At 53.0% G+C, this 22,383-nt stretch overlaps 2 protein-coding genes and 1 long non-coding RNA gene across 11 annotated transcripts in view; 1 reads left to right on the top strand and 2 right to left on the bottom strand.

The window, feature by feature from the left end:
• Positions 1-7,844, bottom strand: part of RABEP2 (rabaptin, RAB GTPase binding effector protein 2) — a 13,290-nt gene extending 5,446 nt beyond the window's left edge. Inside the window, exons 1-4 of the mRNA XM_058711325.1 lie at positions 7,235-7,844; positions 6,562-6,771; positions 2,090-2,238; positions 5-115 (exon numbers count right to left, since the gene is read on the bottom strand). Coding sequence (XP_058567308.1) covers positions 5-115; positions 2,090-2,238; positions 6,562-6,771; positions 7,235-7,295 — 531 coding nt within the window. The 5' untranslated portion in view covers positions 7,296-7,844. The remainder of the gene's footprint in view (positions 1-4; positions 116-2,089; positions 2,239-6,561; positions 6,772-7,234) is intronic.
• An 874-nt stretch (positions 7,845-8,718) lies between these two features.
• Positions 8,719-12,637, bottom strand: LOC131501334 (uncharacterized). Its single transcript, XR_009256753.1, has 2 exons — positions 11,608-12,637; positions 8,719-9,226 (listed from the first exon to the last, which is right to left on the bottom strand). It is a non-coding gene; the product is annotated as an uncharacterized LOC131501334 (long non-coding RNA).
• A 97-nt stretch (positions 12,638-12,734) lies between these two features.
• On the top strand, positions 12,735-20,499 carry CD19 (CD19 molecule). Of its 9 annotated transcripts, none has more exons than XM_058711320.1 (15): positions 12,752-12,925; positions 13,169-13,423; positions 13,737-13,940; positions 14,070-14,363; positions 15,380-15,487; positions 15,761-15,809; positions 16,093-16,181; positions 16,578-16,691; positions 16,827-16,931; positions 17,015-17,083; positions 17,193-17,249; positions 17,343-17,399; positions 17,905-17,997; positions 18,097-18,198; positions 18,355-18,578. In XM_058711320.1, the coding sequence occupies exons 1-14, from the start codon at positions 12,838-12,840 to the stop codon at positions 18,186-18,188; spliced, it is 1,674 nt and encodes a 557-aa protein (XP_058567303.1). In that variant the 5' UTR covers positions 12,752-12,837; the 3' UTR covers positions 18,189-18,198; positions 18,355-18,578. The 9 variants fall into 9 exon arrangements, with proteins under 9 accessions (XP_058567299.1, XP_058567298.1, XP_058567306.1 ...); XM_058711319.1 differs by lacking the exon at positions 18,355-18,578 and adding an exon at positions 18,653-20,499 and having other exon boundaries at positions 12,754-12,925; positions 17,190-17,249; XM_058711318.1 differs by having other exon boundaries at positions 12,754-12,925; positions 17,190-17,249; positions 18,370-18,578.
• Positions 20,500-22,383: the final 1,884 nt, after the last annotated feature.

The raw sequence follows: 22,383 nt of genomic DNA on the forward strand, positions 1-22,383 counted from the left end.
TCACCTGGATCTCTTGAATGAGCTCCTCTGCCCTGAGCAGTTTCGCCTTCAGCTCCTCAATCTCCTGCTCCATGGGCAGCACGATCTCCCGAAGCTTCTCCGAGTCCTCGTGGGCCTGGAGGAAGGGAGGTTGGGCAGCAGCCGTCCCCCTCCCGACTACTGGACCCCTAGGGTCTGTTCTGAGCCTTCTCTCCAAGCTCGTCAGCCCTTCTAATCCTCCCAAGAGGGTGCCGGGCCTCCCCATTTTAAAGATAAAAACACAGAGGCTCCGGGAGCTTATGCGACTTGCCCAGGTCACACGGCAGGTAAAGAAGCCAAAGTCGCGACTATCTTCCTGGTACCCACTCGCTCATTCTTTCCTTCCCCGACATCCATTTTCAGTTGTTTCTTTTATCACAGAAGCTTGCATTTATAGTTGGGCGCGTGCCCTAAATCCTACAACACCATCCACATTTCTCACCTTCCCTGTAACTAAGCATGGCCACTCGACCAAGTTCCAGCAAAGGAGATGTGAATGCAAACTTCCAGGGCAACTCCTTAAAGGGAGAGGGTGGGCTTTTCTTTACTCCTCCCCCTCCTCCTCGGCGGTTAGACATAATGGCTGGCACTCCAGCAGGCATCTTGGGCCATGAGGCAATAAGCTACCTACGGCAAGACAGTAACCTAAAAGGAATCTGGGTTCCTAGTGACTTGTTGACCTGGCATCAGTCCTAGAATGTCTACCTGTGGACTGTAAGGAAAATACATTTCTATCTTATTTAAGCCACTGTTGGTTTGGGTTTTCAAATTTCATCCTAACTTGTACGTCCTTTAGTCCCATCACCCCCGCATTGCTAGCAATTTCTTTTTGGTCTGCTTTCAGGTTTGGGATCCTGCTGAACCTGCACAGCCAAGGCAATGGTCTCTGGCCATCCCTGAATGTCACACAGGCTCCTCTATCCAAGTACAGCCAAATCTGAACCACTCACGACAACATTTCTCCTCCTCTGGGCTTTAGGTCACCTACCCAGCTGTCCAAGACTGAAATCTGCCGGTTACCCATCCTCTTCCAATCCATGCCATTTCTGCCTCTTGAATCACTCAAAATCCTGTCTCAAGCAAGCTCAGCTTAACCCTCCAAATCCCTTGCGGGAACAGTTGCAACAGGCCGGGGAGGCCCGCGTGGCCCAGACAAAACACTTCGGTCCCATCTGAAGCCCGGGAGTATACGCTGTGCGGATGCCATGCGTTGGGTGGACGACGGCAGGACGCAGGAGGCGGGCCGGGGCTGAACTGCCACGTCTCTAGGCCCCCTGTGCTTCTGCTCGCCGCACCAGGCCTCCACCCTGCAGAGCCCTCTCCCTCACCGCCCTGTGTAACTGCTCCCCAGCAACACTCGAGCACGAGCAGCAGCCTCTGCCTGCAAGCCGTGCGTCACAAGCCTCCTTTCTTGGACTCCCATTTTGATTTTGTCTTTCTACCCAGGCCGGTTACTACACTTCCCGAGCCTCAGTTTCCTCGTGCATGAAATGAGGGAACGATGCGAATTTGCTTTGAAAGATCAGCAAATCAGCTCCCACCCCCTGTTAATGACACCAGTAGTAATGGGGGGGGGGGGGGGGGGCGATGCGCCATAGAGATTAAGAACAAAAACCAGACCGCCTAGACAAACATTTTAGAACCAGACTGCCTAGGTTTTGAAATTCCCACTCTGCTTTTTTTATGCGCACAACCTGGGGAGACCCACTGAACTCCTTCAAACCTCACCTTACTCATCTGTGAAATGGGTCTAACGGACCTCTCTTTCAGGGGAAAGACGGGGTCTGGCCCGCAGTTATCACAGTGCCTTGTGTATGAAAGCTGTCCTGAAGTGTCAGCTCCCTTCCGCCTACACGATCTCCTTCATTTTGGAAGTAAACAAACCTGGCCAGCCCTCCAGAAAGTGGCAGGGCCAGGACCTTGCCAAGTATGGAGCCAGTACATGCCACACCCAGAATTATGACTGGGTGCCCTGCTCCCAACGATCTGCCCGACAATCCCTGTGCCCCGTGGTCACCTTGACTGCCTCAACATCTTTCTATATCCCGGGGCCGGGGGAGGTCACCCCAACCTTTTCCATCTGCTTCTCCAAGGAGTCCAGGGGGTGAGCCCGGGACAGCAGCTGCTTCAGGCGCCCCAGCTCCCGCTCCTTCTCCTCACAGTCCTGCTGCTGCTGCTGCTTCAGAGAAGTGATCTGGGCTTCATAGCTGCTGATGGAGTCTGGAGGGGCAGGAAGGGCAGCGGAGAGGGAGGGTCAGCGCGCTGGCCCTCCCTGGGGGTGAGGAGGGGCTGCTCTACCACTGCCGCTCTCTGCGAGGCAATTCACCGGAGCGATGGAGACTGTGGGCTCTGTGGACACACGGCCCCGGGTCATGAGCCTCTGCGCCGGGGTCCTCTGCCGCAAAGTGGGGGCACTACGATTACCCCGCTGGGTTATCAAATGAAATGACACCTGGAAGGTGTTCAGCCCTCCTCCCGGTGCATAACAAATGCTGAAGAGACGATATCTACTCCTGTTAATATGTACCAATAACGATCAACCTCCAACGACAGTAGTATGTTCTTACTCTGGACCAGACTCCGCGTGGGGCTCTGGAACTAGAGAAATGAATCGATCACAAACCCAGACGCCAGAAGCCCACGTTCCGACGGGGAAGGAAGCTGCGGAAATAGTGACAAAGCAGCGGGAGAACATCCCCAAGAAGACCACTCCGGGGTTTGTGGATCCTAGAGCACGGAGCTCTTCACTCCGCCTGCCTGGCCACGAGAGGACACCAGCAGGTGGCGGAAAGAAGGACACATTAGCACAGCACCGGTGCAAGCAGAGGCTCAGAGGTGGGAAAGTAGATGGTGTATCGGGGGCACGGTGGGCATGTCACAAGAGCTGGGGTGAAGGCCCCAGGGTGGCAGGGGATGGCTCTTGAGACCGTGCACGCCCTACCAAGGGGTTCGGACTTATCCTACAGGTCAGTGGGAGGTAGAGGTGATGGTGGGTGGAACGGGGCCACTTTTTAATTGTTTTTTTTTTTAAGCGTTTTTTAAAAAGCCTTTTTTTTTTTTTTCAACGTTTTTTATTTTATTTTTGGGACAGAGAGAGACATAGCATGAACGGGGGAGGGGCAGAGAGAGAGGGAGACACAGAATCGGAAACAGGCTCCAGGCTCCGAGCCATCAGCCCGGAGCCTGACGCGGGGCTCGAACTCACGGACCGCGAGATCGTGACCTGGCTGAAGTCGGACGCTTAACCGACTGCGCCACCCAGGCGCCCCTAAAAAGGCTTTTTAAAAACCTTTTATGTGAGGGGCGTCTGGGTGGCTCTGTCAGTTAAGCGTCCGACTTCGGCTCAGGCCACGATCTCACGGTTTGTGAGTTCGGGCCCCGCATCGGGCTCTGTGCTGACAGCACGGAGCCTGCTTGGGATTCTCTCTCTCTGCCCCTCTCCGACAAAAAAAAATAAACTTAAAAAAAAAAAAAAAAAGTACTTAACTCAGAGCCTGGCCCACAGTAAGTGCTCAATAAACGTTAACTAGGATGATGATCGTGACCGTGACAACTACAGGTGTGCCCCACTTTTCAAAAGTTCACATTATACCACTTTGTTTTTACAATAATCCTACATTACTACCTGCTTTTACCAGGAGAAATCAAAGATTTTCACTTTTACAAAAAATAAATAAACAAATAAAACAGACAAAAAGTGAAAACAGCGTGTAGTGTTTGTTTTACAGGGATCCGTGGCACAGGCAGCACATATCCGGAACAGCAAGAGTGGCCCCAGCAAGCTCCCAGGGCACTACACTCAGCCTCTGGGGGCATCAAAGCTTCGAACTGTGTCTATGGTCATCCGTGCTTTTATCTCCATTTATTTTGGGCATTCATTAGCCAAATGTCTCCTACAGGATCAGAAAAGCCTAAGAGGGGCTATTTTTTGGGTCTGGGACCACTCGAACAATTTTCCACGTCAATTAATGGTAATTGTTTCTTCACTTTACATGCTATTTTGGCTTAGAAAATTGTCATTGGAATGCTCTACTCTTATATAGTGGGGGAAACCTGTATTATCATATTTAGGACACCCTTGGTTTCTTTTATACAGACAGGAAGTTTTATTTTTTATTGTTTTTAATGTTTATATTTGGGAGAGAGAGAGAGAGAGAGACAGAGCATGAGTTGGGGAGGGGCAGAGAGAGAAAGGGAGACACAGAATCCGAAGCAGGCTCCAGGCTCTGAGCTGTCAGCACAGAGCCCGACACGGGGCTGGAACTCACAAACCACGAGATTATGACCTGAGCCAAAGTTGGACACCAACTGACTGAGCCACCCAGGCACCCCTCTTTTATTTTTTACTTACTTATTTTTTTTAAACGTATTTATTTTAGTAATCCTATACCCAACGTGGGGTTCAAACAACCCTGAGACCAAGAGTCACATGTTCTAGGGCACCTGGATGACTCAAGTGGTTAAGCGTCTGATTCTTGGTATGGGCTCAGGTCATGAGCTCACAGTTCCTGCAATCAGATCGGGCCCTGCATTGGGCTCTGTGCTGAAAGCACGGAGCCTGCTTGGGATTCTCTGTCTCCTTCCCTCTCTGCCCCTCCCCAACTCGCTCTCTGTCTCTCCCAAAAGAAATAAATGAACTTCAAAAAAAAAAAAAAAAAAAGTCACATGTTCTACCAACGGAGTCAACCAGGTACCGTGGAAGTTTCTTTTATTATTCTTTAAAAAAATTTTTGATGTTTACATTTCGAGAGAGAGAGAGAGAGAGTACAAAAAAAGGGGGACACAAAGGCTCCAGGCTCTGAGCTGTCAGCAGAGAGCCTGACATGGGGCTCAAACTCACGAACCATGCATGAGATCATGACCTGAGCTCAAGTCGGACGCTTAACCAACTGAGCCACCCAGGCACCCATCCAGGTATCATGGAAGTTTCTTTTAAAATAAACGTACGCATGGCGCCTGGGTGGCTCAATCAGTTAAGCATCTGACTCCTGATTTCAGCTCAGGTCATGATCTCATGTTTCGTGAATTCACGACCCGTTGCTGTCAGTGTAGAACCTGCTTGCGATCCTCTCTCTCCCTCTCTTTCTCTCTGTCCTTCCCCTGCTCTGGCTCCCTCTCTCTCTCAAAAAAATAAGCAAACTTAAATAAATGTATGCAAGTTTTTACAAAAACGGTCTATCTAAAGAACGAATACTAAGTAGATGACAGTAGGTTGTATGAGACAGCCATGGCACACAGGTGCTATGTGGACGCCTGAAATGCAGGAAGTACGGCCCCAGAGAAGTCTGGAGCCAGCAGTGGTTGTTAGAAAAGGAAATGACTCGGTGAGATGGGAATTTTAGGAAGTTTACTCTGGAAGCCAATGTCAAGGCCAGACTATAGAGTCGGACCTGTGAGAAGGCCAGGGCACCATCCAGGGGAGCTGTCAAGAGCTTCACTCCAGCAGAGGCCACAGAAGCAGAGGGGTGGGACAGGGCTGGAGACTATTTCAGAGACTCTGGACTCAGACTAGAGGACAAGGGGGAAATAAGAACAGAGGTTGGCAAGGGTGCACCTGGGTGGCTCAGCCGGGTAAGCATCCAACTCCCGCTCGGGTCATGATCTCGCGGTCCGTGAGTTCGAGCCCCGCGTGCCGCTCTGTGCTGACAGCTCAGAGCCTGGAGCCTGTTTCAGATTCTGTGTCTCCCTCTCTCTGACCCTCCCCCACTCATGCTCTGTCTCACTCTCTCAAAAATAAATAAATGTTTGGGGCGCCTGGGTGGCGCAGTGGTTAAGCATCCGACTTCAGCCAGGTCACGATCTCACGATCCGTGAGTTCGAGCCCCGCATCAGGCTCTGGGCTGATGGCTCAGAGCCTGGAGCCTGTTTCCGATTCTGTGTCTCCCTCTCTCTCTGTCCCTCCCCCGTTCATGCTCTGTCTCTCTCTGTCCCAAAAAATAAAATAAACGTTGAAAAAAAAAAGCTTTAAAAAACAGGGAAAAAAATAAATAAATAAATAAATAAATAAATGTTAAACAAAAATTAAAAAAAAAAAAAAAAAAGAACAGAGGCTGGAAGATCTGGGGCCCGGTGAGCTGGTGCATCTCAAGTACAGAGAATGGGAGGGAGGGAGGGAAGTCTGAACATGTGTGAGACAGTGCAAATGTAGGGGTGCTTGAGGAAGGAAGGAAACCGGAGGGTTAGACTCACAGAGACTGGGCCCAGAGCGGAGTCTGAAGCCCAGGGGCTTACATGAGGCCGGTTCCAGGAACTGAAAAGTTGCTCATCCTCAGGGTTGATCAGTCATCGTGAGGGACAAGAAATGACACCAGGCAAGGGTACAGGCAGAGGCTCGGAGCTAAAGTTAGTGAAGTCACAGAACTGCTTCTAGCACAAGCAGGACCTCTATCCAAATCAGAAAGGGGGACCCCTTCCTCTGGGCCCTTAGGCCTGTCCTGTGCTCGGCAGCCGTGCTAACCTACCCACAGCTTATCTACCCCTTTCTTGTCATGCATTTCCCTCTTAGGGGGCCGCCAGGGAGTCTGGGAAGAGTCCCTGCCTCACCTTTCAGGATGGCCTGCAGAGAAGCCACCTCCTCTTGGCACTGCCGCTGCACTGCAGCCACAGCCTCCGCCTTCGTGCTCTCGCTCACCTCCGCCACAGCCTTCATGGTCTCCATTTCCGCCAGGGCACCTGCCAGCTCCGCCCGAAGCCGGCCAAGCTCCTCTGACTCGGCCTCAACCTTCGCGCCCTCCTGGGAATGGGGGTCCGGCGCTGTGGAGGACAGGGGTCAACTTCTTTTCCCATCACTCCCACGTTCCCCATACCCCAGACTACGAAATCTGCAAGTCCTGCCACCAAGTACCGCAGCCGCGATCCTCGCACCTTCGCCTGGCCCCGCCCCGCTCCCGACCCCGCCTCTTCCTCCGCCTCCTTCTCACCTCGTCGTGCCACGTGCTGCTTGGAGCCCCGCCCACCCCCCCCCTTTTTCCAGGCTAGACCCCTCCCTTCCAACGGCCCCGCCCCTCCCCTCCCCGAAACCCACCTTTCACCTGCCACTGCCCCGCCAGACCACGCCCCCTCCTCCGGTGGCCGCAGGCCCCGCCCCCTCTCTCTCCCGGCGGCGTGGCCCCGCCCCTTTCTCCAGGCTCCCCTCACCACCCCGTCCCCCGGCTCCGAGCTCGGCCCCGCCTCCGGTTCCGTCGCCCCTCGCGTGCATGGACGCGCCCTCACGTACCGGCCCCCTGTTGCCGTCGCCGGCCATCCTCGCCCGCGACCGCCGGCGCAGCTGCCGCCATCGCCTCCGCGCAAACGGCGGGTTCCAGCACTCCCTGGTGACGGCGCTCACCCCTTCCGGGTCCCCTCGGCTGTTTCCGGATCCGCTCGGCTGTTTCCGGATCGGCCCCGGGCTCCAGGCCCAGGCCGCAGCTGGAGGTTGATTGCCGAGCCGGGGCCGAAGATTTCCGAGCCGGAGCCCGGCCGCGGCCCCAGGCCCCGCCCCTCCCCGCCTTCTTTCCTGGGCAGCGATGTTCCAGAAGGGCGCTTGTCCTTCAAACCCCGAAGTTCTTTCATCAAAGGTATTCTGGCTTTTCCGCGTGACCTTGGAAACTCTGCTCAAGTTACACCTCCTCGGAGACGCCCGCCGGCCTCAGCCTAAAGAAGGCGAAGCTCTCGCGGTGTCTCCCGAGTCCCTCAGCCAGCCCCTAGATGGGCCCCTGGTCCCCTGCTGCCGATGCCTGGCTTACGTTGCAGCGAATTGTAATGTACCCCCTGCCTGTACCTCCGCGGCAGGGCTGGGTCAGCTTAACTTTTCTGGGCGCCGGGGTCCCCTTATCCGTTGGAGAAGTCAGAACCTTCCACGTCCCCACCCCCACCTTGATACCCAGCCATTAATCCCCCTTCTAATCCCCCTTCCCCCTGCCAGTGCCTCGCAAATCCCTCTCCTCCCTGGGCCACTGGCCTAAATCAAGGTCTCTTTATCTATGAACTTGGCCACCGGCGACCTGACATCTTCCCTTAGACGGTGACGGGTGACCGGCAGCTCGAACAAGTGCAGTATCCTGATTCCCGTTCTCCCAAACCCGTTTCTCCCGCTGTGGAGTACATTCCAGGAGCCTCCAAGTCCTGGAAGCTCTACCTCCAAAGGACAATATTCCAGAAGGTCTCCCTTTTTTCTTCAGCCCCACCACCTATCTCCCGCACTTCCACAATGCCTCCTAACTGTTCCCCTGTGTCGCCTTTTGGCTCCTTCAGTTAATTCTCAAAGCAATTAGAGTGATCTTTGCAAAACCGATATGTCATCCCTGTTTAAAATCTTCTAGCAAATTACGATTTGAAAATGGGCAAAGGACAGGAATAGACATTTCACTGAGGTCAGAGATGGGAAATCCATGCATGAAAAGACGTTCAACTTCGTTAGCCATTAGGGAAATGCAAATTAAAACCACAAGGAGATAATCACTACACGCCTCCCAGGATGGCTTAATTTATTAAATTTAAAAAGAGTGATAATACCAAATGCAGGTACATATACGGAAAAACTGTAGTTCTCTTACATTCCTGATGGGAAATGCAAAGGTATAGCCTCTCTGGAAAAGAGTGTGATGGTTTCTGGGGTGCCTGACTGGCTCAGTTGGAAGAGCATGTGACTCTTGATCTTGGGGTCCCAAGCTCAAGCCCCATGTTGGGTGTAGAGATTAAACAAACTTAAAAAAAAAAGTGTGACAGTTTTCTTTCTTTATTTACTTTGAGAGAGAGTGGGGGAGGGACAGAGAGAGAGAGAGAGAGAGAGAGAGGGAGAGAGAGAGAATCCCAACCAGGCTTCACACTTCAGTGCAGAGCCAGATGTTCAGCTCAGTCCCACGAACCTCGAGATCATGACCTGAGTTGAAATTGAGTGGGACGCTCAACCAACTGAGCCACCCAGGTGCCCCAGGAATATGACAGTTTCTAATGAAACTAAACATCTTATTTGAACACACCAAGCTGTTCCTCACCTCAGAAGACACCTCCTCAGTGAGGCCTTCCCTCACCATCCTGTCTCAAGTAGGTCCCTCTATCACCTGTCTGCCATTAGATGATTTCTTACCATCTGAAATTGTTTATTGATTAACTTGTTTATTACCTGTCCCCCTTTACCCTTCCAGGTCCCCAAAACTTGAATCAAAGCTCCATGAGGTTGGGAACTTTGTCTAGTCCCTTGCTATTTCTCCAGCACCTGGCACAGTACCTGATTTAGAAAACAAACAAACAAACAAACAAAAAACACACATAGTAAACATTTGGTGAATAAACAAATGAATGAACACTTTCCTTACTGATCTCTCTGGCTTCTGTCTCATCTCCCCTCCACCCTGCAGCCAGGGGGAGTTTTAGAAAATGCAAATCTGGCCAGGTTAGGGGCTCTTGGCTGGCTCAGTGGGAGGAGTGTGAGACTCTTGATCTCAGGGTCATGAGTTTGAGTCCCAAGTTGGATGTAGAGATTACTAAATAGACAAACAAACTTAAAAAAAAAAAAAATCTGGGGGCACCTAGGTGGCTCAGTTGGTTAAGCGTCCGACTCTTGGTTTCCGGCTCAGGTCATGATCTCGTGGTTCATGAGTTCGAGCTCTGCATTGGGCTCTGTGCTGAGCTCCCGTTGGGGTTTCTCTCTCTCTCTCTCTCTCTCTCTCTCTCTCTCTCTCTCTCAAAAATGAGTAAACTTAAAAAAAAAAAAAGAGTATTAAAAAAAAAATCAGGCCAGGTTAACTCCTGCTTATATATCCCAAGCAGTTTACTTCCCTCAAATTCCCTCTGTGTGTGGCAGAGTATCTTGGGAAGGAAATGAAATGGGGACTATAAATAAGGCTCCAGTCAACTGTCAGGCTTGGATTTTATCCTGAGGCCCTGGGAGCCTTTGAAGGGTATTGAGCAGGAGGAGCACATGACTAATACCAAGGAAGTTCTTTCTGTGTAGAGTGTAGGTAAAGAGCAAAAGATAGAAGGCAGCTCACAAAGGAGGCTATTGAATTGGTTCTGGTTGGGAAGGGAAGAGCCCCCAAAGAGGAGGAAGTTGATTCTAGAAATACTTAGGATGAAAACGGACTAGCCCTGGTGACTGAGTGCATGAGAGAGAAGTGAAGAGAAAGTTTTCTTTTACTCTTCCTAATTTCCTTTTGTTGTTTTTGTCTTAGCAGCAAAAAACGGTTTACTTGGGAATAGCAGACAATTGCAATTCAGGATAAGCAAGGGACAGCAAAAACTATATGCTAGCCCAGCAAATACAGGAGAGGGATGTTATTTTATGGAGAAGAAGAAGTTGGGAGAATCCCAACTGGGCGCCTGGGTGGCTCAGTTGGTTAAGTGTCGGACTCGGACTCCAGCTCAGGTCATGATCTCACGGTTCACGAGAGCCCCGCGTCAGGCCCTGTGCCGACAACTCCGAGCCTGGAGCCTTCTTCAGAATCTGTGACTCTCTCTCTGTCTCTGCCCCTCTCCTGCTCACGCTCTCTGTCTCAAAAAATAAATAAGTGTTAAAAAAAAAAAAAAAAGTTGGGAGGGGTTGTATTGAATGAAAATTCGTTGGAGAAAAGCAAGAATTCAGGATGATAATGGTTTCTCTTTGGCTGAGTTGCAGGGATGGTCGATCTCTTGTAGGAGATGTAATGTACATCTTTTCCTGTTAGGGCCTGTGAGGATGATTCTCTCCTGTGGAGGGTTCTTCCCTTGGGTCTGTAATTGACAACGCTTCCGACAATTGAGGTAGAACGTTATGGCGGGAGTGCTCCCCCTTCTGGCCTGGTTTCCCTTCATTAATTTTCACATTTTTATGCAACAGATACTTAATGAGCACCTACTAGATGCCAGGGAACAAGCCAGTAAAGATTCCTGTTGTTGAAGAGTGAACAGTCTGGGGCAGGAAGTAGTTGAGAGATTAACAAATAAACAAGCGTATTTGGGAATTGGGGCAAACGCTGGGAAAACAAATAAAACAGGGGTGTGAAATCAAAGGTACCTGGAGGGTCAGGGAAGGCCTCCTTGAGGAAATAACATTTGATCTGAGGCCTGAGGGATAAAAAGGAGCCAGTGAAGTGAAAAGCTGAGGAGCGATCAGGAAGGAAAGCAGCAGGTGCAAAGACTTTGTTTGGAGCGAGGGACAGAGTAGTAGAGGGGTGAGATGGGAAATGGAGGCAGGTGCAGCCTCACTCAGACTTTGGAGGCCATAGTGTGGAGTGTTTATTTTGGTGTGGAGTGTTTATTTTAGGTAGAGGAAATACCACTACAGTGTTCTTTTTTTATATATGTTTATTTATTTGGGGAGACAGAGAGCGCAGGGGAGGGGCAGAGAGAGGATCCCAAAGCAGGCTCTGCACTGTCAGTGCAGAGTCAGACGCGAGGCTCGAACCCATGAACCGTGAGATCACAGCCTGAGCTGAAATCAAGAGTCAGATGTTTACCCAACTGAGCCGGCCCGTCCCTATGGTGTCCTAAGCGGGAAAGTGCAGGGGAGGCAGCTGGAGAGCTAGTGGGGAGCTAGCGAACACGGAGCCTTCTCACCCTCTCGATTCCCCAATGCCCCACTCTTCCCCCTCCTGGCCACCCCAACCCGACCAAAGGGAAGTGGGGCCCTACCAGCTGGAGGGTCCCCTGGGGTTCGCCTGAAGCAAACAGGAAGCTGCCGCCCAGCGAGACGAGCCTGGGAACTGGCAACTGAGAAAGCAGGTCTCCTGGGTCCCTGGCCCCTTTCCCTGAGTGACTGCAGAGTGAAAGTGGAGACACAGCCACGTATACAGAGAGACAGATAGCTGGAGGAAGAGGAAAGGAGGAGAGAGACGGGGTGGGAGTGGGGGCAGAAGAACAGATTTATTAAGAGTTAGGATTCCCGAGTTCTAGGACTCCCTGTGTGATCTCAGGCAACACCCTGCCCTTTGGGGGCCTCAATTTCCCCATTTCTAAATGGGTTCCTTCCATAGCCGAAGCAGGCAGGGGCTTCCCTGTTCTTCCCCAGGAAGCAAAGGGGCACTGATCACCAGTCATCTCTCAGGACCGCTGTGCGGGAGCTGCAGTAGCAACCTGGCACCCGCCCTTGGCCGCTGGCTGATGCTGACTCTCACTAACTGAGGGCCTACTATGCGCCAGGCGAAAAATGCGGCACGCATGCTGTCCTGTTGCCTCTTCACAAACAAGATTTTCATCGTGCTATCACTGTCCCCAGTTTACGGAGAAAGAAACTAAGGCTTAGATGAGTGAAGGAACTTAGCCAAGTGGGAGACGGGGAGGATTCAAAGTCAAGTCTGCCAGATCCCAGAGTACGTGTGACGGGCCAGCTGTACAGAGTGGGAAGGAGGCCCAAGGCGTGTTGGCTGAACGAATGAATGGGGTATGCGTGTGAAGGGAAATGGTTTAGAGCCTGAGGTTGAAGGAGGGAGGGGGAGAAGGAGGGAGCCCCTAAAACGAGCCGCTTAATTCAACAAATATTTATTGGGTGCCGGCGATGTGCCAAGACTGTCCCAGGGCACTGCGCATTCAGTGGTGAGCAGGACCAAGTCTCTGCCTTGAGGGCTTATACTCTAGTGGGAGGAACAGAAAGGGATACACAAATAAGCTCATTTCACATGGTGCGAGGTGTCGGGATGAAAATAAAAGTGTGTCAGGGTAGAGACAGGTTTTGTGGGTCCGGAGGGGTGCCAAGGGAAGGGGACTGGAGGCGTGACCACCCCTTCCTCCCCGGGGGGGGGGGGGGAACTGCCTGCCCGCCTGCCCGCCCCCACAGACACTCATGGTTCAGTGCCCCCCAGGCCCCCACCTGCCCCCAGCATCCACCGCGCGGCCAAGCTGGGTGCCCCGGGGAGTCTGGCCGCCATGCCACCTCCTCTTCTCCTCTTCTTCCTCCTCTTCCTGACCCCTGAGGGAGTCAGGCCCCAGAAAACACTGCTGGTGGAGGCTAAAGGTACGTCCAAAGGGTACAGATGGAAGGAGTTGGGGCTGGAAACTTGGGCCTGCCAGGGTGCCCTTGACCAAGTAACTATCCTCTCTGGGCCTTCATTTTATTATCTGTAAAACTCAGAGAGGGGTCGGAAGGACTCTGGGCTCATCCACTTCCAGCTTGTGGGGTTGCTGGGTTATCACCCAGTGTGAGGAACGAAGGGGGCTAAGAGTTCCCCACTCTCTCTCTCTCTCTCTCTCTCCTCAGAGGGAGGCAAAGCTGAGCTGCCATGCCTCAAAGGTCCCTCAGATGGTCCCCCTGAGCAGCAGGCCTGGTTTCAGGGGGCTCAGTCAGAGCTGGACCCAGGTTCACAAGGCCTGGGCATCCAGAAGGGGCCCCTGGGCCTCCAGCTCCTCATCTTCAACGTCTCTGACCAGATGGGGGGCTTCTACGTGTGCCAGCTGGGGCCCCCTTCTGAGCAGGCCTGGCAGTCTGGCTGGACAGTCAGCGTGGAGGGCAGCGGTGAGGTCTGGGCTAGGGCAGGGAGGGGTGGATGAGAAGAGGGAGGCCCCACGGATGGAGGATGGTCCGGCAGTGAAGACAGATTTGCAGGGAGGGGTCGGAGGGTCTGCGGGACAGGCACGCAGCTAGTTTTAGGTGGCTCCTAAAAACTCCTGTGGCTTCGTGACTTCCACCCTGAGCTGTTCCAGATGTCTTTCACTCTTGTCTGCCTCTGAATTCCATTTCGCTCTCTGGCTCTCTCTGGGTCTTTGTCCCTCTCTGTCTCTCTTCCTCTCCTGGATGTGTCTGTATCTGGTTCTGGGTCTTTTCCCAGGGGAGCTGTTCCGCTGGAATGCTTCATACCTAAATGACCCAGGCTGTGGCCTGGGGAACAGGTCCTCAGAGGGCCCCAAGCCCTCTTCTGGTTACCCCACAAGCTCCCAGCTGTACGTGTGGGCCAAAGGCCACCCTGAGATCTGGGAGACAGACCCTGAATGTGCCTCGCCCAGGGGCAGTCTGAACCAGAGCCTCAACCAAGGTAAGGTGCTGGGGAGATGCCAGGAAGCGGGGGTGCCAGGGAGGCGGGATGGCGATTGGGAACCGGAGGGTGTGCAGGGAGGAGACCCCAAGGATTACACTTTCCTAGCCTTGGCTCTCCCTGCCCCAGACCTCACCGTGGCCCCTGGCTCCACATTCTGGCTGCCCTGTGAGGTGCCCCCTGCCTCCGTGGCCAGAGGCCCCATCTCCTGGACCCTCGTGCGCCCCAAGAAGCATAACATCTCATTGCTGCACTTAAACCTGAGGGAGGATGCCCCGGTCAGAGAGATGTGGGTCCTAGACACCCTCAGGGGAGGGGCTGTTCTGTTGCTGCCCCAGGCCACCGCTCAAGACGCTGGCACCTATCATTGTTACCATGGCAACATGACCATCGAGATGCAGCTGAAGGTCACTGCCCAGTCAGGTAGAGTTTCTCCCAATTGTGGGGCACCCGTGTGGGGCTACTGGGAAGAACTGGAAGCCAGTCGACCTTGGCGCCCCAACCTGAGAGCTAGTGCCAGACTGATCCCAAACCCCAGCTTCCATACTGAACACTGATTCCATCTCCCGTCCTCCCTTGTTTCCAAGTCACGACTTTTCTGGGTCGTCTCCTCCTACTGGTTGCTCCTTCCCACAAGCTTTGACAGGGTCCTCCTTCCTCCCCAATCCTCACCGCTGGAGCTCTGAGGCCTCTTCTTACACTGTCAGCATCCTCTCGTCCTGGTCTACCCATTCTTCCTGTTTGCCCTCCTCTCCTCCCATGGGTCCTTAGGCCACTGTGCCTTAGTGACTCGATTCCGGGCTCCATACACCTCACACCCAGCCATTTCCTGGAACTGCCATTCGATGTTCCATAGACACTGCAGGCTCAAAAGACACAAAGCCAAACCCCACATCTTCCTGGAGTGTAGTCTTTTGGGTGTCCCTGTGTAAGTGAAGGGCACTACTACCTGCCCACAGGCCAAAGCCAGGAACCTGGGTATCTTTCCTTTTCCTCACCCATCCATCAACCCGGTCACAAGTGCTCTGCCCATTCTGTCCCCCTTAATACAATCCTCCTGTGGTACCCCAACCACAGTTCTCAAACTCAGCCTCAACTTTCACTCCCATCACACTGTGGCTTCCCACCTCTGACCCTGTGAACTTGACTCTGTCCTTCACTTTGAAAATGACTGTCCTTAACATGCTCCCCTTAATCCTAACATAGAGTCTAACTATAGTCATGGTTTGTTCAATAGATACTGCCCCAGGCCCCATGTCAGGCTCTGGGGCACAGTCTGTGACCTCAGAGGGAGGGAGAAGAGCTCTCCTTGTAGCTTGTGATTTTGAGGACCTGTGTCTTGCTCATGTTCCCAAGATTTACGGTCCTTTGAGGTCCCGAGGCTGGGAGGCAGGATGCCAGCCTGGGGCCCTCATCTCATACCTGCTTCTCCCTATCAGTAAGACACTGGCTGCTGGAGGCTGGTGGCTGGAAAGTCCCCGTTGTGCCATTACTTTATCTGATCATCTGCCTGGGTTCCCTGGTGAGCTTTGTTCATCTTCGAAGAGGTGAGTCATGTCCCCCCAGCCCATCTGCCTAACCCACCCCATCTTCTTCAGGACAGCCAACACTGGCCAGTCTGACAACCAACCATCTTTCTCCCCTCGCATACCTTCCCCACAGGCCTCCAGTCCTGTCCCCAACTCCTCTAACCGCCCTCCAAAGTTACCGGGCCCCTTGGATTTTGAAGTCCCATCCCCTCCATGGACCCAAGTGGCCTCCCCGGTGCCCCGCCAAACTTCACCCTGCCTCCTCTGATCACTCCTCTTAACTCCCACCAGCCCTGATCCTCAGGAAGAAAAGAAAGCGAATGACCGATCCCACCAGAAGGTAACGATGCGAGCGCACCCGCAGTCTCCCATTCCTGCACTTTTGCTTTATGCTTTGCACTTACTGTTTCCTCTGCTCAGCATGTCTTTCCCCCTTCTCTACCGCTGAAATACTGCCCAAGCTTCAAAGCCCAGCTCCAAAGCTACCTCCTCTGTGAAGACCTCCTTGGAGTGATCCCAAACCCCTCAATAGGCTGTGCCAGAACACAGGAGCTAAACACAAGTGGCTACATCTTATCTTCCAAGGGCCTGGCCTCACTGTGCAACTCCTCTTCCTTCGCCAGGTTCTTCAAAGTGACGCCTTCCCCGGGAAGCGGGTCCCAGAATCAGTACGGGAACGTGCTCTCCCTTCCCACGCCCACCTCTGGGACGGGTAGGAGGCACCGCCCACTCTCTGACTCCAAGCTAGAACCCCACCCATTTTCCCCGGTCACTCCAATCCCCTGAGGGCCCGGCCTTCCCGAGCTCCGAGCGCCGCCTTCAGGAAAAAGCCCGCCCCCGGGCTCGGGGTCCCGCCCAGATTGGAGCCCCGCCCCTAGCGCCGTGGCGGTACCCCAGGGCTAATAGCCCCGCCCCCAGGGCGCGGGCCCCGAGGTCCAGTTCCGAGAGCCGCACCTCCCGGGAGACGTAGGCCACGCCCCCAGCTGGCACAGCCTCCAGTGCCCCGCCGAGCCCGCAGCTTCCTCTCCTTTGCCCAGCCTCGCAGACCCTTAGCCTTGACCGCCCCCATCTCTTTTCTCCCGCCCCGTTACAACGTTCCTCCCGCCAGGACGCGCCCTAAGGTGGGCTGCAGGCCTGGGGGCCGCCGTCCAGTCGTACGGAAACCCGCGCAGCGACGTACAGGAGGTCGGAGCCGCGGGGCCCCGGAGCCCGCCACCAGCAGGTGATTGCGGGGCTGGGCAGGGGTCCCCACGTGGAGCGTGTGGGAGCGGTCTGTGTCAGGAAGAGTGGACTGGGGCCTGGAGGGGGGGGGGGCGGGGGCTGTGACTCGGTTCCCACTTGTGTCCCCAAACCCCAGGCCCAGAAGAAGAGGAAGGGGAAGCCTATGAGGAGCCGGACAGTGAGGAGGGCTCCGAGTTCTACGAGAATGACTCCAACCTCGGGCAGGACCAACTCTCCCAGGGTAAGACTGCGCTCTCCGCGGCTGCCCCACCTCCTCAGCGGCGGGCTCTGGGCCCTCGCTGGACCCCCTTCCTTCTCCACCAGATGGCAGCGGCTATGAGAACCCTGAGGACGACGCCTTGGGCCCCGGGGATGAAGACTCCTTCTCCAGCGGTCAGTTGGGGTCCTTGCGGGGCCTCAGCGACTTGGGAGGACCCAGAGGGCTGTGGCGCCCCTACAGGGCAGGAGTGGTCTCTGGAGTTCTCTTTTTTTCCTGCAGCAGCCGAGTCTTATGAGAATGAGGATGAAGAGCTGGCTGAGCCAGTCGCCAGGACAGCAGGTATGTGTGAGGATGGTCAGGGTGATGTGGGTGTGGGTGTGTGGGGGGGTGACCTGGAGGCCAGCAGGAATAACTTCCTTCTTCCTTCTCTAGACTTCCTGAGCCCCCATGGGTCTGCCTGGGATCCCAGCAGGGAGGCAACCTCTCTTGGTGAGAAATGGCTAGGGACCCTCCTGCCTTGCCCAGATGGGGTTGACTTGGCCTCAGCGCTGACTCCACACTCAACCTTGACCTTGACTCCGACCCCAGGCCTAATCCTGGTCTTAGATGGACTCCTAACCTTAACCTCCACCCCAATCCTGATCCCAGTATTTACCCCATCCCCAACTGTGAACATCAGCTCTGATCCCAGTCGATTCCAGCCTGGATTTTGACCTCCACCTCACTGCAGCCCCAGCGCAAACGGCAGCTTTGACCCCAGTTGTCTCTACAACCTCCTCGTGACTGTGACTCTGACTTTGACTTCTTCCGGTTGGGTTCTTGACATGGATTATAATCTAATCCATACCTGACCGTAATCACTCCTTCCTAGTACCCACGGATCAAGCCTTCCACCTTCCTCTGCCTCTCAGATTCCCTCTGTATGTCAGGCCGCACTTCCCTTCCCCAAGCCCCCAGCATGGCGCTAGGCCTCCCAACTCTCCTGCCCACGCAGGGTCCCAGTCCTACGAGGATATGAGAGGGATCCTGTATGCAGCCCCCCAGCTCCGCTCCCTTCGGGCCCAGCCGGGTCCTAATCATGAGGAAGGTGGGTGCTTCTCCTGCTGTCCCTGCTGTCCTCTGAGACTTACCCCCTCCCAGTCTACTCTGTCTCCACCTGTACCTTACTCCTCCCGGTCCTAATCAGATGCAGACTCTTATGAGAACATGGACAATCCCAATGGGCCAGAACCAGCATGGGGAGGAGGGGGCCGCATGGGCACCTGGAACACTAGGTGATTCCTTCCAGGTGAGCTGGGAAATGCCCTCTAAGGAAGGGGGAGAAAGTGAGGGAGGAGTAGGGGTGGATGTGGTTCTCGGGGAGGGAGAGGGGAAAGGTTTCCCGAGGCCTGGGGTTCAGGGGAAGGGCTCCTGGAACCTCCTCGTCACCATTTCTTCTACGTAGCCTGGGCTTCCTTAGGCCCCCGAGATCCATACTGGATTCTGAAATCTGGGACCCCAAGCAGACAGTGTCGACTTCTGGAGCAGCGTTGACTCGGATGTGTATATCTGTGTGTGTGAGCGCACGTGTGTGTGTGTGTGTGTGTGTGTGTGTGTGTGTGTGTGTGTGTACCAATGAAACTTTGGCTCCCTTTACTTACTCCAAATAAATTCAGTGACTTCTTCTAATCCTATGACGTAAATGCCCTTGTATGGGAGGGGGAGGGAAGGTGACGATGTGTGTACTCCCCTCTCGAATCCAGCAGAGGACGGAGAGCTGCATCCTGGGTATGAAGGGGCCTTTTCCCTCCTGTGATTTGGCCTGCATCTGTTGCCCTCACTTGCCTGCCACTCTCTTCATCCAGTTGCTTAGCCACCATTCATTCAGCAGCTGGGGGTGCCCAGTGAAGAGAAAGCCATCCAGGAGTTGGCAGTCATCGCTGACATGTACTGAGCATCTCCTGGGGTGCCCGGGTGGCTCAGTTGGTTAAGCGTCAACTTCGGCTCAGGTCACGATCTCATGGTTCCTGCGTTCGAGCCCCGCACTGGGCTCTGAGCTGACAGTTGGAGCCTACTTCAGATCCTGTCTCCCTCTCTCTCTGACCCTCCCCTGATCGCACGCACGCTCTCTCTCTCAAAAATAAATAAACATAAAAAAAAAATTTACTGAGCATCTCCTACGTTCCAACACCAGTTAACTATTTAATCTTTAAAAGTATTTTTTTTTAACGTTTATTTATTTTTGAGAGAGCGTGTGCACCAGTGCGCACACACACGGGCACACAAGTGGGGGAGGGACAGAGAGGGAGACAGAGGAGCCCCGTGCCAGACTGGAGACCCAGTCCCTCTCCTGATCCAGAAGGTTCAATGTGCTATAGAAGACTGACTAGAGTTTTCAGTCCTTACACACTTTATTGCCAGAATTTCGCTTAATGTACCCATTTTTTTTCTTCGCAATGCCCTGTTATTTCGAGACCGTCTTCCTTCTTTATCTCTGAACCTTTACAACTTACTTTCTGTGTGTTAACACTATTATTCTGTGCCATGCATTGTGCTAATAAGTGCTTTACAAATAGCATCTCATTTTATCCTTACAACAATCCTTTGAGGGAGGGACGCTAAAATTATTCTGTTTACACCTGGGAAGCCTGAGTCATGGAGAAATTAAATACTTCCTGCTAACTGACCTTAGGTAACTTACTTAAGTCCAGGGACCCTCAGTTTCCCTGACTGTCTAATAGCATTAGGGAGGGGGCATGGTGTGGTTACCATTATCTGTATAATGGGTTGAATTTTCCCGTGGTGATGTCAAGGTCTCTTTGACTTCTTCATGTTTCTCCTGAGCTTCCTGGGCCCCACTGCCTGGGGGCCAGCAGTGACTTTTTCCCTCCGCTGTCTGTTGGGTGACTTGCTTCCATTCTGCATCCCAGGGCCCGTGGGTGGATTTTTTTTCTGTCTTCTGTGCCCAGCCCTTTCTCAGCTCCTGGTTTTGGGCAAGACACTCAGTTTCCTTTCTCTGCTGTCCCTGGGGCCTCAGCTTGACCTCTGTCCCCATGTGGGTATGAAAACCCCAATCCTAGGGATCTCGGTGTCCCCGTGGAGTGCTAGACTTCAGCCACCTCTCAGCATTGTGGCTTTGATTTCCTTCTTTATTTCTAGCACCAGGAAGGTTGTGTTGCTGTTGAGCTCAGATATCTATTTTAAAAAGAAGAAGAAGGCGTGCCTTGGTGGTTCAGTCACTTGAGGATCTGACTTTGGCTCAGGTCATGATCTCATGGTTCATTAGTTCGAGCCCCAAGTCAGGCTCTGTGCTGACAGCTCAGAGCCTGGAGCCTGCTTCGGATTCTGTGTCTCACCCTCTCTCTCTGACCCACCCAGCTCACACTCTGTCTTTCTCAAAAATAAACATCTAAAAAAATTTTTTTAGGGGCGCCTGGGTGGTTCAGTTGGTTAAGTGGCCAACTTCAGCTCAGGTCATGATTTCGTAGTTCATGAGTTTGAGCCCCACGTTAGGCTCTGTGCTGATAGCTCAGAACCTGGAGCCAGCTTCAGATTCTGTGTCTCCCTCTCTCTGCCCCTCCCCTGCTTGTGCTTTGTCTCTCTCTGTCTCTTAAAAAATGAATAAACATTAAATTTTTTTAATAAATAATTTTTTTTAATTAAAAAAAAAAAGAAGAGGGGTGCCTGGCTGGCTTAGTCAGTAGAGGACGCAGCTCTTGATTACGGAGTTGTAAGTTTGAGCCCCATGTCGGATGTAGAGATTACTTAAAAATAAAATATTTAGGGGTGCCTGCGTGGCTCAGTCGGGTGAGTGTCTGACATCAGCTCAGGTCATGATCTCATAGTTCGTGAGTTCGAGCCCCACACTGGGCTTTGTGCTGATAGGGCAGAGCCTGCTTTGGATTCTCTGTCTCCGTCTCTCTCTGCCCCTTCCCTGCTCATGCTTTCTCAAAAATAAACATTAAAAAAATCTAAAAAATCTTCAAAATAAAAGCAAACTTCCTATATCTTGCATAGTATATGTTTGGAGTGTGGGAGGTGGGATATGTACCTCCAGCATTACCTGGGGTTTCCATTTTGGAATGGAGTTTCTGTGGCAAAGAAAAAAAATGCAAGAATAAGAAATCCAGATCTAGCTCAGCATTCAAACACCCACCTTACCCTTCAGTCAAAGGAAGCTCTCCAAATCGCCATAATCCCCACCCTTCCCTATTACCTTTCATCCACCTGCTTCAGTCCATTGAACTTTCCTGCCTGTGCCTGAAGCATTCGAGCACGTGACTCCGGGTAAAAACATCCTGCCTTCTTGAGTGCAAATCCATGCCGGGGTCTTCTCTGTGCCCCTGGTACCTAGCCGGGAGATGGCAAAGATCAGGAGCTCCAGAAATAAGTGGGGAAGGAGGAGTGAAGGGACAACGCAGGAAGCCCTGAGATTCAGAGCGCACAGGCTGGAGCCGCTCCTGGGAAGTGTGGACAGAAGTTGGGAAACAGAGGAGTGCCACTTCCAGCCCAGTGCTCCAGAATTAGACCATCTGGTCTTTTTTCTTTTTCTTTTTTTTTTTTTTTTAACTTTTTAAATGTTTATTTTATTTATTTTGAGAGAGAGAGAGAGAGAGAGAGAGAGAGAGAGAGAGAGAGAGAGAAAGAGTGAGCGCAAGCAAGGGAGGGCCAGAGAAAGAGGGAGAGAGAGTGAATCCCAAGCAGTCTCCGTGCTCAGTGCAGAGCCTGACGCAGGGCTTGAACTCATGAACCTTGAGATCGTGACCTGAACTGAAATCAATTTCAGATGCTTAACCGGCTTAGCCACCCAGGCACCCCCGGACTATCTGTTTTTGTTTTAAGTTTATTCATTTATTTTAGAGAGAGAGAAATAGAGCAGGGGAGGGGCAGAGAGGGAGCGAGACAGAGAATCCCAAGCAGGCTCTACGCTGTCAGCACAGAGCCTGACGGGAGGCTGGAACTCAGGAACCGTGAGATCATGACCTGAGCCCAAACCAAGAATGGGACACCCAACAGACTGAGCCACCCAGGCGGCCCCCCTCCTCTTTTTTTAAAGTGTCAGACTATCTGGGTTTGCACCCTAGCTCACCCCTCTCTAGCTGTGTGACGCAAGCTCTGTGCTGTGGTTCGGAGGTCTGTAAAATAGGGGTGATTTTACCTACCTTAATGTGTCTTAGATGTAAAGCTCATGACAGTGATATAGCAAGCATGCTGAATATTAGTTTATTATGATTCGGCATTTATTAGGGGTCTACCGTGCGCCCGGAGCCAGAGGGCACCAAGATTGCACGGGGGCTTCCTCCGGTGTAGGGCCTTGCCCAGGAGGAGGTCACACTCCAAAGCTTCTCCACATCCACAGGACCCAATTTTTTGGCAGGGGCGGGACCACTTCTAGCTCTTGAACAAGGTTTGAGAAGAAGGAGGCTTGAGGGAAGTTCCAGGTCCTCAGGGCTACCCTCTGCCTCCCTAGTTTGCAGTGGCTCTCGAGGTGGGG

This window comes from Neofelis nebulosa, chromosome 18, assembly GCF_028018385.1.
Source record: "Neofelis nebulosa isolate mNeoNeb1 chromosome 18, mNeoNeb1.pri, whole genome shotgun sequence".
In the NCBI taxonomy this organism is placed as follows: Eukaryota; Metazoa; Chordata; class Mammalia; order Carnivora; family Felidae; genus Neofelis; species Neofelis nebulosa.